Source organism: Ochotona curzoniae, unplaced genomic scaffold, assembly GCF_017591425.1.
Source record: "Ochotona curzoniae isolate NIBS_2020 unplaced genomic scaffold, NIBS_Ocur_1.0 contig_66, whole genome shotgun sequence".
NCBI lineage: Eukaryota > Metazoa > Chordata > Mammalia > Lagomorpha > Ochotonidae > Ochotona > Ochotona curzoniae.
In genome coordinates this window covers 22946065-22961154 of record NW_024466512.1, presented here as the reverse complement: position 1 = coordinate 22961154, position 15090 = coordinate 22946065, and the positions used below count along the sequence as shown (strand labels likewise).

Genomic DNA, 15090 nt, shown 5'->3' with positions numbered 1-15090 from the left:
GATCCCATATGGTCACTGGTTCATGTCTTGCCTGTTCCATTTCTTGTCCAGCTGCCTGCTTATGGCCTGGGGAAGCACTACAGGATGGCCCAAAACCTTGGGACCCTGAACCCATGTGAGAGGTCTGAAAGAAGCTCCCGGCTCCTGGTTTGGGATCAGCTCAGTACTGGCCACTGCAGTCATTGGGGTAGTGAGCCAGTGGATTGAAGATCTTACTTTCTGTCTCTCCTTCTCTCTGTAAATTTGCCTTTCCAATAAAAATAAATTAATCTGTAAAATATAGCTTAAAAAAACTATAGGCTTCTGAGGGTTACTGATGAGTCCGTCAAATGTAGGTCCACTGATGATAACATATGCACCTGTTTGGTATGAAATGGTGGTGGTGGGAGGTAGTGCATACATGGCAACTCCTCATACTTTCTGTCCGTTTGTGCTGTGAACCCATACCAAGAGGTAAACTCTGCTGAGGGAGACAGAGGTGAAGATGAAAGGAACAGATCCATTTGAAGACAGGGGGTGATGCAACAACTCAGAGTCTCAGTTTAGCTTCTCTGGCTCCTACGAAGGGACTTCCCAATTTAAGGCTTTCGTGAATAAAGCTGAAGAATGCTGTTTTATGATAATAGTTTTCTTTCTTTCTTTTCGGTTTTTTAAAAAGATTTATTTATTTTTATTGGAAAGATGTACAGAAAGAAGCAGAGATAGAGAGAAAGCTCTTGCATCCACTGGCTCACTCCCCACGTGGTTGCAATGGCCTGAGTGGAGCAGATTTGCCAGGAGCTCTTCCACCAGGTCTTTCACATGGGTGGAAAGTCCCAGGGCTCTGGAGCATTCTCTGCTGCATTCCCTGGCCACAAGCAGGGAGCTGGAATGGAAGTGAAGCAGCCAGGACACAAATTGGCACCCATATGGGATGTTGGCACTTGAAGGCGAAGGATTAGCCAGTTGAGCACTAGCCCTGATAATGTTATTTATTTTATTTCAAGGCAGATATACAGAGAGAAGGAAAGACAGAGAGAAAGATCTTCCACCCACTGGTTCACTCCCTAAGTAGCCATAATGGCCACAGCTAAGTTGAGCTGATTTGAAGTCAGGAGCCAGGAGCTTCTTCTTGGTGCCCCATGTAGGTGCAGGGTCTCAAGGCTCTGAGCTGTCTTCTACTGCTTTTCCAGGCCACAAACAGAGAGCTGGATGGGAAGTGGAGCAACCAGGATATGAACTGGTACTCATATGGGATCCTAGTGGATGCAAGGCAAGGATGTAACCACAAGGCTACCGTGCCAGGCCCCTGATAACAGTTTTCTACCTGATGCTTCCTCCAATACATCTGTTGAAGTTTTGATATGTGGAATACACTCTTGGAATCACACCCACATTTCATGTATGAGACATACTGTCACTACAGACAGTCCTGGGTAGTGAATCCCACTGTTTTCTTTACATAGTATGCTGCTCATGAATGACAGTATTCTAAGGAAAGCCTTGAATCCACTTGAACTTCGGTAATTTACAGTCTTTGGTGTTTTGCTTCCTTCCAGGATGGATGTTCTCAGAGACTACTGGGTGTTAATGGCACTTCCTGGACCAAGGGGCAGCTCTGGAGGTCCCATCTCTTCCATCCCAAGGGGACTAGGTGGTTAGGGCTGAGTCTCACTGGATGAGAATCAGTATACTGAAAGACAAGGTCCCGGTCTTGGTGTGTGACCAAGGGCTCAGGCCTTCAGCACAGCCCTTTCTTCATGTCCTAAGCTATCTATTGGAACAAGGCCAGCTTCTCATTGTTCCATCAGGAACCAGACAGAGTTCACATTTTCTTTGTTTTTAATTCTTTTTTTTTCATTTTCCTTTTAAAATTATTTTTATAATCTTTACATAGTTGATTAAGGCACAAAGGGTCAAGGGTTACAGGAAAGTGGGTAAGACCATTGTTTTTACATTTTGTGTGTGTGTGTATCTGGGGTAAGGAGAGAGCTAAAGGGAGAAACCCCACTCAACCTCCCACCCCATCCCAGGGTTCCCGATGTAGGGCATGCTCCAAGGGCACTGCTCAAGCGGTTTCAATAGTTCAACAGTTCTGAATTGCTGCCAGTCTCACCAGTCCAAGCACGATGAAATCGCTCTAGAATCCACTGGCAGACATAATCACCTTAGAGTCTCTGTTTGCCCATATCTTCACTGCCAACACATGGCTGGGGCAGATGATCGATTTGTTCTGTCCACCGTCCTCTGTTGTGGTGCCAGGTGTGTCCTTCGCAGGCTCTGATGCATCACCATTTCCTCCATGTCCACTTGGATATGCTGTCCACTGTTCCATCTGAGCCTCTGAGGAGGCTCAGCTTTGACACCTGCTCTCCATGGTCAGACCATGGAACCTGCAATTCTCTTCATGATTGGGGTTGTGAGATCAACAGTTCAGTAGGAGGGATCCCCAAAGAAACTTCGTCTGAGGTGATCCCAGACCTGATTCTTGTGTGTGAATGCCAGTTCAGGGTCCAGCACAGTCTGGTTATGCATATGCTGGTGGTTGCATTTGCTGGGTCAGTTCTGTTTCCAGACCTGTCTTCCTCAGGAACCAATGGGTGCTGCAGTCAATCCTGATTCTGTCCAGCACACACCTGGCCCTCTTGCAAACCAGTGGGAGCTAAAGCTTAGTCAAGGTAACTCCCCATAGCCCCAACCCAGACCTGCCCCCTACCCTGGTTACCATGCTTGCCAATATGTACAGCAGACCTGTCCAGTCTGTCCCATATCCCATATCCCATTCAGCTCTCATGCATGTCAATGGGCATTGAAGCCTAGTTCAACTCAACCAGTCCTACTTTCCAGTCCAGCCCAGCCTAGCCCAGCCAGTACCTCTGTCGTAGCCGTAATGTGTACTGGTATGTGTTGCAACTGAACCTGGCCTGACCCACACTCTGTTCTGGTGCTCAAATTCGCCAGCGGGTGATGTGAACTGGTTCAGCCTGGTTTGCCCCCGAATTATGCCAAATGTATGTAAGTGAGTACCTTTCCCTGGCCTGGTCTGGGCTGCTCTCTATTGTGGTTCTTGTGCTCACCTGTAGGGACTGGGTCCTGCCAGAGTTGCCCAAGCTCCTCCATCAGAATCTCTCCCAATGCCAGATCTTGCGCATACCGGTGAGTTCATGGGCAAGCTCTACTTAGTCCTCCTGCCCTGGCAGTAAAAGTGGCCTTTCCTGACTGATCTTCACCCCATTCCAGTTCTTACTGTTGTATGATTCAGTCCAACCAAGGCTTGTCCATACTCAGACAGCTCATACATGGCTCAGTAGGGGCAGAGACCTAGCCTAGTCTGTTCTACATCTACCCTGGTCCTCCAGAGAACCAGGTGGTGCTGGAGACTAGCCCTGTTTGGAGCACCCAGGCCCCATCCACACTTGTGCTGAGTAATCCTTGTTTTTAATTTTGAATTTTATGGTATAATTCTTTAGAGTCTGGGATTTCCTCCCCCTCCCCCACTGAATTCTCATTCTTGAATAATTTTCCCCATATGGTTATACAACATAAGTCATTATAATTTCATCAGTCTGTTGTTTATGTGTGAAACAGGGCATTATATCTTATAGGAGCTTAACTGTATTGGTTGAATTACCTGATTTTACTTATAGAAACAAGTTTGAGAAATCAGATCATTCTAGAACTGTCATGTGGCTGTCAGAGTCACCACGTGACAGCCACCTTCTGGCTGGAGCGCCTGAGTCTTAACTTCCTGCTGGTGCATGCCCCAGGAGGCAGCAGGTGATGGCTCAATTGCTTATGTGGGAAACCCAGTGTGAGTTCCAAGATCTTGCCTTTGGCCTGGCCTACGCTGGCTGTTTGGGACATTTGGAAAGTGCATCAGCAGATGGTGGGTTTCTGTTGCTTAAAAAATTAGGACACTGAGCCTGGCATGCTGGTCTAGTGGCTAAAGTCCTCTCCTTAAATGCACCGGGATCCCATATGGGCATCGGTTCTAATCCCCGCAGTTCTGCTTCCCATCCAGCTTCCTGCTTGTGACCTGAGAAAGCAGTCAAGGATGGCCCAAAGCCTTGGGACTCTGCACCTGCATGGGAGACCTGGAGGAAGTTCCTAGCTCTTGGCTTCTGATAGGCGCAGCAACGACCATTGTGGTCACTTGAGGAGTGAATCATCAGATGGAAAATCTTCCTCTCTGTCTCTCCTCCTCTCTGTATATCTGACTTTGCAATAAAAATAAAATAAATCTTTATTAAAAATTAGGACATTGTTCTGGCTGAATATGTTCATTACAACACAGTTTTGTTATTTATTATTTATTTGAACCAAGGGTACCATACCAGTGTGACTTTTGCTTCGTTTTCAAGGGAAAACAAAGTAGCTTTCATCTGGGAAGCTCCCAATATAAAGGATTGTACCTGCTTTGCTTTTTTCTGGGCAGCCTCTAGGCTTAGATCTTCACAAATACAACACCTAGAAGCATTCATTTTAGCTGATAACCAGTAACTATGCTCTGAGGATGATGGTAGTCACCCCCAGGGGCAGGCCACCCAGCAGGATAGATGAAGTGGCCCTTCAGGCTCCTGGAGGGTGGGTCTTGGAGCACTGGACAAGATCCTCCTTAACAGAGGAAGGGAAGCTAGGTGGGGCAGGGCATGGTAAAGTACTCAAGGGTCCCATGTAAAGAAAGGGAAAAGGAAAAACTGTAAGGACTGGGTACCCTGGGCCTGCCTGCTTGTCTATCTCCTTTACTACTTTTCTTCCTTCCCTTCTTCGTTCTTCCTTCCTTCCTATCTCTATATATACTTCTTTCTTGTATTTGAAAAGCAGAAAGAGTAAGCAAGTAACTGGGTGAGAGAAAATCTTCCTACCTGCTCATTTAGTCCCCAGGTGGGTACAGTGGCCTAAACTGGGGGAATTTGAAGTCAAGGACCTGAAACAAAACCCAGGTTTCCCAAGTAGGTGGCAGGGGCCCAAGTACTTGCGTCATTTTCTGCTGCTTGCCCAGGCACATTAGCAGGAAGCTGGATCAGAAGAGGAGCAGCTGCGACTCAAAGTGGCACTCAAATGGGATGCCAGTAAGTCGGGTAGTAGCTTAACTCACTGTACCACAACACTATCCTTTCCCCCTCCCTGAACTTCCTGTAGCCAACTGTTGATGGAACATACAGTTATCACATGTGAAATATTTCTCTATGGAACACTGGAATTCCCTGTCAAAATCTAATTAGTGACAGTCAGAAGGCCTGGACTTTCATCCTGACTCTACCAATTATTAGCTATGTAAATTTAAATAATCTTATCTACACATGTAGTAGCTATATAGCAGAGATAGATAATACTGCTTGATGCATTCACCAAGCAGTGTCACAATGGTCAACTGAAGCACTGCCTGTAAGAGAATTTAATAAATGTGTTAGGTACCACGTGACTGTATGGTACTACTGTCGCCTCCTTCACCACCAGCAGTGCTCACACCCAGCATTCGGTAAACATGCACTTCTTGGAGGGCTCTGTCTTGGGACAGGATAGGTTTAAACACAAAGACACATAAGACACACTTATTGCTCCAGACGGACCAAAGCAGACCCAGGCAGGAGCTTAAGGCTTGCCTGTTTGTTATGAAGATAGCTGAACAATTTTTCAAATTCTAGATGCCAATTTACCTGCTTCTGTTCACAAATTTCATCTCCTACCTGGCTTTTCCAGTTGTCCGGAAGGGGCAAGTGGTGATTGGGACCTCCGTTTCTCTCGTTGTAGTAGATGTAGGAATTGAGGTCAGGGAAGTTCCGGTTCAGGTCCACACCATTTGCATTGTTCCTGCCAACCAGATATCCAGACACGTCTGGGCCCTGGGAGGGAAATGGGAGGTCAAAAAAAGTAAACTTTCAAACTGAATACTGTACTTTAGGAATATTATATCATTTTGGCTGTAGCTTAATCTATCAAATGATAGAGCATTTCCTTGTTTTACTTAACCCAAGTGCCAGGAACATGGGAATGTTGAGATCCCAGGAAAAGCTCTAGAAAGAGTAAGGTGTTTCAGGATAGTGGGAACACCAGGTTTTTATTTATTTTTAAAATAGCTTTGCTGCTATATAATTCACTTATTTTAAGGGTATAAACCAACCAATTTTCATATGCTTGCAGCACTGCACACCATCATCAAGAGCCAATTTTAGAACATTTCTATCCCTTAAAAAAAAACTTCATTCCCACTCACAGTTGTTCTTCATGTTTACCCTAGCCCCAGGTAATCACTTTGTACAAAGCTGCCTTTCTGCATATATCATATAAGCAGGGTCACATCTCACATGTTCTTTTGTGCTTGTTTTTTCCACTTGGAATAACCTATCAGTACATATCAGTACTTCATTCCTTTTGATTGCTGAATGGTTCCATTATATGGACTTAGAAGTTTGTTCATCCATTTCACCAGTTGATAGACTGAGTAGCTTCCTGTGGCTGCTGTAGGAAATAATCATAAGCCAAGCAGCTTATAATATTAGAAATGTACTTTTTTCAGTTCTATAAGGAAGTCCAAGGTGGCTTTCTGGTCTCTCCTAGCTTCTGGTGGTAGGAGGCAATTCTTGGTCAACAGATGCTTCACTTGAATTTCTGCCTTCATCTTTAGGTGCTCATCTTCCCAGGTGTCTGTGTAGCTATTTATAAATTTGTTTCCTTTTATAAGGACATCAATTTAAAGTTTTAATTATATCCGCAAAGACCCTGTTCCCCACAATGGTCACAGCCAATGGTTCTAACTAAATATGAACTTGGAGACAGAGGATACTCTTCAACCATGGACACTTGGGCTATTTCTGCTTGTTAGCTGTTAACAGTGCTGCCATGAACATTCATGTCCAAGTCCTTGTGTTGCTGTGTGTGTCCACTTCCCTTTGATAGAAATCTACAAGTGGCACTGCTGATCGTGACCTAAGTCTATGCTTCAGTTTATAAGAAATTGCTCAACCATTTTCCAAAGTGGTTACACAAGGGAATCCACTGTTCCCCTTCTTTAAAACAGTTTAGGTTTCTTATCTTTCTTCTGAGTAGTTGGTGATGTAATAGTTTTCTATTACTGTTGCAGCTAATTACCATAAATCTACCAGCTTAAAACAGTAAGTTTATTCTCTTAAAGTTTTGAAGACTGACTCTCACAGGATTTACAGTAAGATAGCACCAGGGACTGAGTCCTTTTGAGGGCTCTAGAATTTCTGTCCTGACTTTCCCCTGCTTCTACCCACCTATTGTGCTTGTCCCTTCTTCTGCCTTCCAGACTAGCAGTATCACATCTTTCAAATCCATCTCTGATTCTGACCTCAGCAATTCTCTTCCCCCAAAACTGATCAGCAATTTTAGCTCCTTTGCAACTTTTAATTCCCTATTGTCAGGGAACACTGGCAATATTGGGGGCCACTGTTCTGTCCACCTGCAGGTGACTCTAAAGCTGGAAACTAGGTAGGCTGTCCCTGTACAGTTATGCAGGCAGGTTGCCTTTGGACATGACCTGTAGTTCTGGGAGTCAGGTTCAAGATCTGCTCCCTCTGAACAAGAATGTAGCATCACAGCACAGCACATTAAATTACCACTTGGGATACCTGCATCCCATATTGGAATGTCTGGGATTGAGTCCCATTTCTGCTCCCAATGCAGCTTCCTGCTAATGCTCCTGGGAGGTGGCAGAGGACGGCCCAAAGTCTTGGGTTCCTGAAATTCACAGGAATGGCAGACTTGGATAAAGCTCCTGGGTCTTTGCTTCAGCCTGACCTAGCCCTAGCTATTGCAGGCACACAGGCGATAAGCTAGAGGATGAGATGTGCCTTTCTGATACTGACTTTTGTTATTCCGCAGTGCTTTTCCAAATAAATAAATCAATCAATCAAAAGGTGAACAGAGGTGACTGGTTTCTGACTGGTTTCAGGGCCCACTAGGGTTTTTCCCATCCTGTCTATTGCAAAGGATGTGGGCAGGACTGAATTGATTCTCCAGTTTCTCCACTGCAATACAGGAAGAATGCAGCCATATTGGGCTTCTTCCCTATACCCTTGGACTTATGGGGAACGTAAGTTTTGGGGTGTGTTAGTGAGCACCTCTCTGATTTCCAGTGGTAGGAAGGTATTGTTACATTTATTGAGTCATTTCAGCAGGAAGTTGTAAGACTGCAGAAGGCAATTTTGTGTTTGACTCAACATGCTGGCTTCGCTCCTCAATCTACCTTCAACCACCTTTCTAACTCTATCTTCAAGTAGGTGTAAAGTGTGCTTTGATTCCACCTTTCCCCAAGCCCCCACATTTGTATACAGCTTTTTAAAAGGATGTACCCATTGTGCAAGGCAGAAAGATGCCTGGTTTCATCTCTGAAATTGTTAATTCAAGTTTGCAGCAGGGCCTGGGGATCTGCTTGTCAAACATCTTCACCTTAGAGTCTGATGCACAGTCACCCAAGAAAATTACCAATTTAATGTTAGGCAAAAAGACATTTTGAATTTATATTAGGAAATAAAGAACCCATAGACATTTGCTTATCTGTCCATTTGTCTTACCTACAAATCTAATTCTAGAACAAAGAGCAGAAAGGTCAAGTTGTATACTGGTAGAGGGAGAACTCTACAGAAAGAACCTGGTATTAGCAGCATGGTCCCCTTGATCCGGGGCAAGCTTACACTTGTAACATGTCCCTGGCAGATGTAAATGGATGAAGTGTGAAGAGTGTTCAGGCTCAACGGTAAACATCAGGAAGGGAAGTCTATTGTGCAATCCCTTCCCGTCCCCAGCATTTGTACTGATTTCCAGTTTACAAAGTGTTGTCACAGACGGCACCACTTTGATCCTCACAACGAAACCTGGAGGTGAACAGACAGGGGGACCCAAAGCTCAGAGAGGGCCTGGCCTGCCTTTACTCCCTCCGGGGATACAGGTCTGAACCCAAGTCCTTAGCATTATTTTTTTTCTTCTTGATCACTGTGTCTTTGATTTTTTGAGTGCCATTTACAAGAGGACAGAGGACATGCTCATTTTGCCAGCTTTGCTTTTAATTCCCGAAGCACCTCCCGCCACCCCCCTCTTCCCGCGGCTCTGTACCTGGGCAGCGGCCACCTCGTAGCCATCAGGGTTCATGGAGGGCAGGATGTGAATGCGCGTGTCCTGGATGAGCCGGGTGATGCGCTCGTTCCGGTTGCGGAATTCCTCACACAGGAACTCAGACAGCTGCAGCAGCAGCTCTCTGCCCAGCACCTCGTTGCCGTGCATGTTCCCCACGTACTTGACTTCTGGCTCCACTGTCAGCAGGGAAGTGCACATGCAGAGAGAGAAGAAAGGCAAGGTTGCAAAGTACCTTTGGCACCCAACCTTGATGAGGGAGCTTTTCTCTTTCAGAAACGACTGAAATAAAACCTCATACTTCCTTTCATTGGGACTCCTCTAAGAATCCTGGGGCTACAATTTGTAAAAACTACAAAACACACATGCCAGAGATCACAGCAATTGCTGTAAGTCAAATCCACACTGCACTAGCCACTTTCACAGCAAGCCTGTAAAGCAGGCATTACTAACCTCCAGATGGGTTCTAGGGAGGCAAGAGCTTAAGCACCCTGCCTATAACGGAGTGGAGGAAGGCCAAAGCCCAGCCAGCATTTACAGCACCATTTATAGTACTGCTTTGCGGAGACAGATGTTTTCAGGATAAGGATGGATTTTACCAAAGCCTGCTCTGACAAAGAACTTGAGGTCATAGCCTAACAGTTGCTAATCGTACCAGTGGAAAGCTTAGTTTTCTTGGCACCTATAAAAGTAAAATCTCTGCTCCTCATCAGAGAAAGCTCAGAATAGGAAAAGATCTCTTTATGCCTTGTTCCTTACTCTTGGGCCGTGTTGTTAAATGGAGGTGAGAATGGAGGTTCTTTTGAAAAGAACCAGAGGTGCTCTGGGGACAGGTCTTTGGCACAGCAGATCAGACGTTTCTCTGGACACCAGTATCTCCTTGCTCAGGGCCTGGCTTCAGAGTCTGCTTGCTTCTCATCCAACTTCCTGCTAACTCACAACCTGGGAGGCAGTGGCTGGTGGCTGGCTTCCTGTCACTCACGGCGGAGACCTGGTTACCTTGCGGATGCTAGTTTCAGTGTGGGTCAGCCTTGTCTGTTAACAGCATTTGAGGAATGAATCAGTGAATAGAGAATCTGTTATATCTATGTCTCTGCCTTTTAAATAAATAAAAAATGCTTGTTAAATTTATTTATACTTATATAGTTATAAATTATTTATATTTTATATTAGAATATTTTATTTGTTATATATTTTATTAGATATTATATATTTATAATTATACTGTTTATATAATATGTGATGATAAATTTTATAATTTATTATTTATTTGTTCATCATTATTTATTTATTTATTATTGTCAATCTCCACGTACATCTTGAAGTCTTTTTCAACAGGATGCTTGCAGCCCATAAGGATCACACAACAGTGTTCCATAATGTGAGCGCTTTGACCTCAAAGTACTTCTTTCATCTTGGGTTTTATTTTTCTTACTTTTCTCTCTTAGGGACACTGCTGTGGGATCATGGGTAGAGCTGCTTTCTGTGGTACCAGCATCCCATATGGGTGCTGCTGGTTCAAGTCCTGCCTGTTCCACTTCTGATCCAGTTTCCTGCTAATGTGCTTGGGAAAGCAGTGAAGAATGGCCCAAGTGTTTGGGCCCTGAGCCCACATGGGAGACCCAGAAGAAGCTTCTGGCTCGTGGCTTCAGCCTGACCCAGCCCTGGCCATTGCAGTCAAGTGGGTAGTGAACCAGCAGGTGAAAGATTTTCGCCTCTTTGAGAAAAGACTGGTGGTAATGGATGATGGATAGTCTTCTTTATACACTTTTCCAGTAAAATAAAATTTAGAAAATATGTTTTACTCCCTCTCAAATCTCTCATTTATTAAGAGGAATTTTTGTAAACTTCTCTGTGAAATCCAGGTCTGACACCCACTACCCGACAGAACCCAGCAGCGTCACGCTCTCAGTAGGCACTCGGTGTCATATGCTTTTGGCTCGCCTTTCAGGACAGCCAGAATACAGCCACTGCTCACAACACTCACAGCTGTCACTTTCCTCACACCCTCACCTGAATCCCACCACTGCCACCAACTGCGCTGGAAAGCCTGGAGTCTCATGAAGCTCCCACTCAGGCTCCTGCATCTGCCAAGGTCCAGACGCATCTACACTCCAGAGTCAGGGGCTGGCACAATTTTTTAGGGGGAGATTGGAAATACCTTTAGGCCTCATTGTTTCCATCATAGCTCTTCAGGTTTTGCAGCCAAACACAGCACAGAAAATACAAAAATGACAGTGTCTCAATAAAACTTCATTTACAAAACAAGTGGCTTGCCCCTGGACTGTAGTTCGCTGACCTAATACCAAGTGATCTTTAAACAATTTAAGTCACATCCTGACTGTCTTCTGCTTAAAGTCCTCCAAGAACACCTCATGTTAGTCAAAATAGGAGCCAAAATATCTCCAAAGGCCTGTGCGGCCTGCCACGCCCTGCTGTGGGAGTGCCTGAGCAGCCAGCTCCGCCTCTTCCTCCCACTTTCCTACTGTTCCCTAAGCCCCCTTGCTGCCCACATAGGTAGGCATGCTCTGGCCCTGTTGGCGTGCTGTGTTCACTCGGCCTGCCACTCAGTTTTCCCCAACATTGGTCTGGCCCGCACCGTCACATCTCTGTACCAGTGCTTTTCTCTCATGCACTTATGTCCACTTATGGCCTTTCATTGCCAGTCTTGTCCACTAGAATTCTTGACCAGGAGAGAAAGGTCTATTTTTTTCTTTTTCATTCCCTGTTATACTTTCACAGACTACAAAAGAGCATGCATATAGTGACTGATAAATATCTGTGGAATGAATGAAAGGAATTAATGGAGGTACAGCTAAAGGGCTTCAAAGAAAAGAGGGATTGGTGCAGCTGATGCTGTGTGGAAACCTTCACTGAGGGTTCTGAAGCTACAGTGCACAGAGATACCAAGAAGGGGACATGGGGTGAGCAGCTAACCCTATAATGCCCATGCGCATCTACCCATGAGCTTCCACAAGGAGCAGGCAGTTCAGAAGAGGTGTGGTCCTGTACGCCTCATGTGGACTAGATCAGGGAAAAGCCGGGCTGGGCTGATTATTCCTACTGGTGCAAACAAAATTAGAGTGGGTGAGGGTTGTTTGGGCTTAGCCACAGCATCAGCTGGCAGAGGCTGGCATTGGGGGCTAGTTCTGTCAAGTCAAACCACAGAACTATCTGGAGAGTGCATAATCTGGGAGTGGGAGAGGCCTGGGAGGGAAATAGTGGGCTCATCCCTCTTGGGGTACCACTTCCATGGGAGGACATAAAACTAAGAGAGTGGCTGGGGTGGAATGGGGTGTGGGACAAACTGGATCCAGGGTAGGGGGCGGGCCTGGTGGGGGTTATTGTGGGTCGCTCCAACTAGGCTGCAGCTCCCACTGGTTTATGTGAAGGCCACGTATGTGCTGGGCAGAACCAGGCTGGACTGCAACACCCATTGGTTCCAGTGGAAGTCGGGGCTGAAAACAGAACCAACCCAGCAATTACACTACCAGCTGATCAGGGCGATGGACTGTGCTGGGCCCTGTACTTGCTAGCACATACAAGAATCTGGTTTGAGAACACCTCAGACAAAGTTTCTTTGGAGATCTCCCCAATCGAAATGGCAGACTCAGAACCCTAACCAAGAAAAGACAGAAGACAGAACAGGTCAACCAACCATCTCTGCTATGATGGACTATGTCAATCAGTGGATTTTTCAAAGACCTCATAGTGCTTGGAGTGGCAAGATTGGCAGCGATTCATAACTGCTGAAATATCAAAACCACTTGAGCAAGAACCTCAGAGCATGCCCCCTACATTTGGCACCTGGGGAGGGTGGAAAATTGGGCGGGCCTTCTCCCTTAATACCCCCCTTTAAACATGAAGGAAACAATATGGAAAAAATGCTGGTCTTACCCACTTTCCTATGGCCCTTGAACCTTTTTACCCTAATTAACTGTGTAAAGATTGTCAAAATAAAAAAAAAAAGAAATTAAAAAAAAAAAGAAGAGGTGTGGTGCCTGACAAGCAAGTGCAACTCCAAAAAGCAAGGTACTTATCGCCACAGAGCCACATGGCCCCCTGAGCATCTCCTGTGTCAGGATTAGAATCCTCAGAGTGAGGTTTGGGAGTAGGAGAGTGATGAGAAAAATTATTCCAACATCTGTGTGTGCCACCTGGAATTTTCAGAGGGTAGCAGTGGTCAGGAGCTTGGGAAGCCCAGTTAGGGGCCTACTGCGATGATCCAGCAGATTGGGAGAGAGCTTGGGTTAGGCCTGGATGTGGAAGTGGAAAGGAGAAGGGAGATTTGAGGTTGACAATGTGAAGGAGAAGCTGACATAACTGACACCATTGCTGAAATGCAGTATAAAATTAGAAGCAATCCAAATGTCCATCAACATGTAAGCAGTTAAACAAACCATGCAATGGAATATTACACAGCCCCCACATTTGATGATATATCATTAAATGTTGCTGATGATGTTGTAAACTATGCTTATGATGCTGGCATCCCATATCAGAGTGGTGGGTTGAGTTGTAGCTGCTCTGCTTCTGATCCAGCTTCCTGCTATTGCACCTGGGAAGTAGTGGGTGACAGCATCCCTGTGGGAGAACAGGATGCAGTTCCTGGCTCCTGACTTGACAGTGGCACAGTCCTGGCTGTTGCAGGCACTTGAGGAGCAAATCAATGAGCAATCTCCCTCTTTCTCAGTATCTAAGCCTTTTAAATAAAATGAAAATAAAATTTCACAATTGTAAAAAAAGTATAAGAAATTATAGTATGATTCTACTCTTATAAGCATAATTACATGTGCATGTGATAGATGTAGATTTAAGTATGCATAGAAAACACATGGAAGGACACACATTGATATACTAACAGTGGTTATCTGTGAATAGTGGAATTACAAATAGGCTTTGTTATTTTTCTTATTTAATTTCTACTTTTGTAACCCAAATTATGGATTCATATTATCATAGAAACAAACAGGAAAGAATCCAAAAAATAAAGCTACCACCCCAGTCCCAGATTCTCTCGAGGGTCCCATGCTCTGTGAGGCCACCATTCCTGGGTCAGACATCCCTGAACCTTTCTAAGTTTCTTGAAATAACTATAAGGGTTCATTGCTTCTTTTTATATCTCCAGAGTCACTGGACCCTAGAAGATAGAATAATCACAGAGAAGGAACATCATGGGAGGGAAGGGAAGGTAGGGTTGGAAGGAAAGTAGGAAAGAAGACCCACTCTTCCCCAGGAAGGCCTGGAGCAGTTAGAACCCAGAGGAGAGGCAAGCCAGGGTCTGACACAGGGACCGGTCACCCAGAGGTGGGGCAGTATAAGGGGCAAGGAAGGAGAAACCAACCTGAGGCTGAGGAAGAGGCAATATTTAACCCGGGGTGGGTTCCGCCTGGGCACGGGGACTTACGGGGCTCGTGGATTCCGGGGTAATCGCTGAATTCCAGCACGTAGAGGTGTCTCCCTTTCACACTGCGCCCGATGCTGTAGATCCGCGTGATGTGCGGGCACTGGTTGTGCACCCTGTACAGCGTCCGCACGAGGTCATCGTAGCGGTGGTGACGGAAGGTGATGGGGGTGATGAGCTTGAAGAGCAGGAGGAGATGGAAGAAGATTGTGAGGCAGTCAGACATCTTGCCAGGCGTCCTCAGGGACAGCACGGAGCGTGTCTGCCTCAGTGGTCAGAACTCAAGGGGCCAAGAAGCAGCTCTGCTCCGTGACTCCCGGGGACACACCAGTGTCACAGCAACTGGGAGGAAGTTCAGAAGGTCCCCGTGGACACGGGAGATTATTTCTGTAGCTCTGGGAGCGCCACACAGCTCTTTTCCCTCATTTTCTTTCTCTTAGTCCAGGAAAACCTTTTGAAAAGTGTTTTGCACTTGCTCAGATGGGTAGCTTCACTAATTCCAGTTTACTGATTAACTGGACTGTAAATAGGCTTCAGTACACAGCTGCTTATAACCCTTTGGCTCCCAGACAATTTTAAGAAACTTGGTTTGTGGGCCCGGCGCGGTGGCG

At 45.7% G+C, this 15090-nt stretch overlaps 1 protein-coding gene across 1 annotated transcript in view; it reads right to left on the bottom strand.

The window, feature by feature from the left end:
• CPN1 (carboxypeptidase N subunit 1) overlaps positions 1-14784 on the bottom strand; it is a 34888-nt gene extending 20104 nt beyond the window's left edge. The window contains exons 1-3 of the mRNA XM_040991819.1: positions 14483-14784; positions 9058-9254; positions 5670-5825 (exon numbers count right to left, since the gene is read on the bottom strand). Coding sequence (XP_040847753.1) covers positions 5670-5825; positions 9058-9254; positions 14483-14705 — 576 coding nt within the window. The 5' untranslated portion in view covers positions 14706-14784. The remainder of the gene's footprint in view (positions 1-5669; positions 5826-9057; positions 9255-14482) is intronic.
• Positions 14785-15090: the final 306 nt, after the last annotated feature.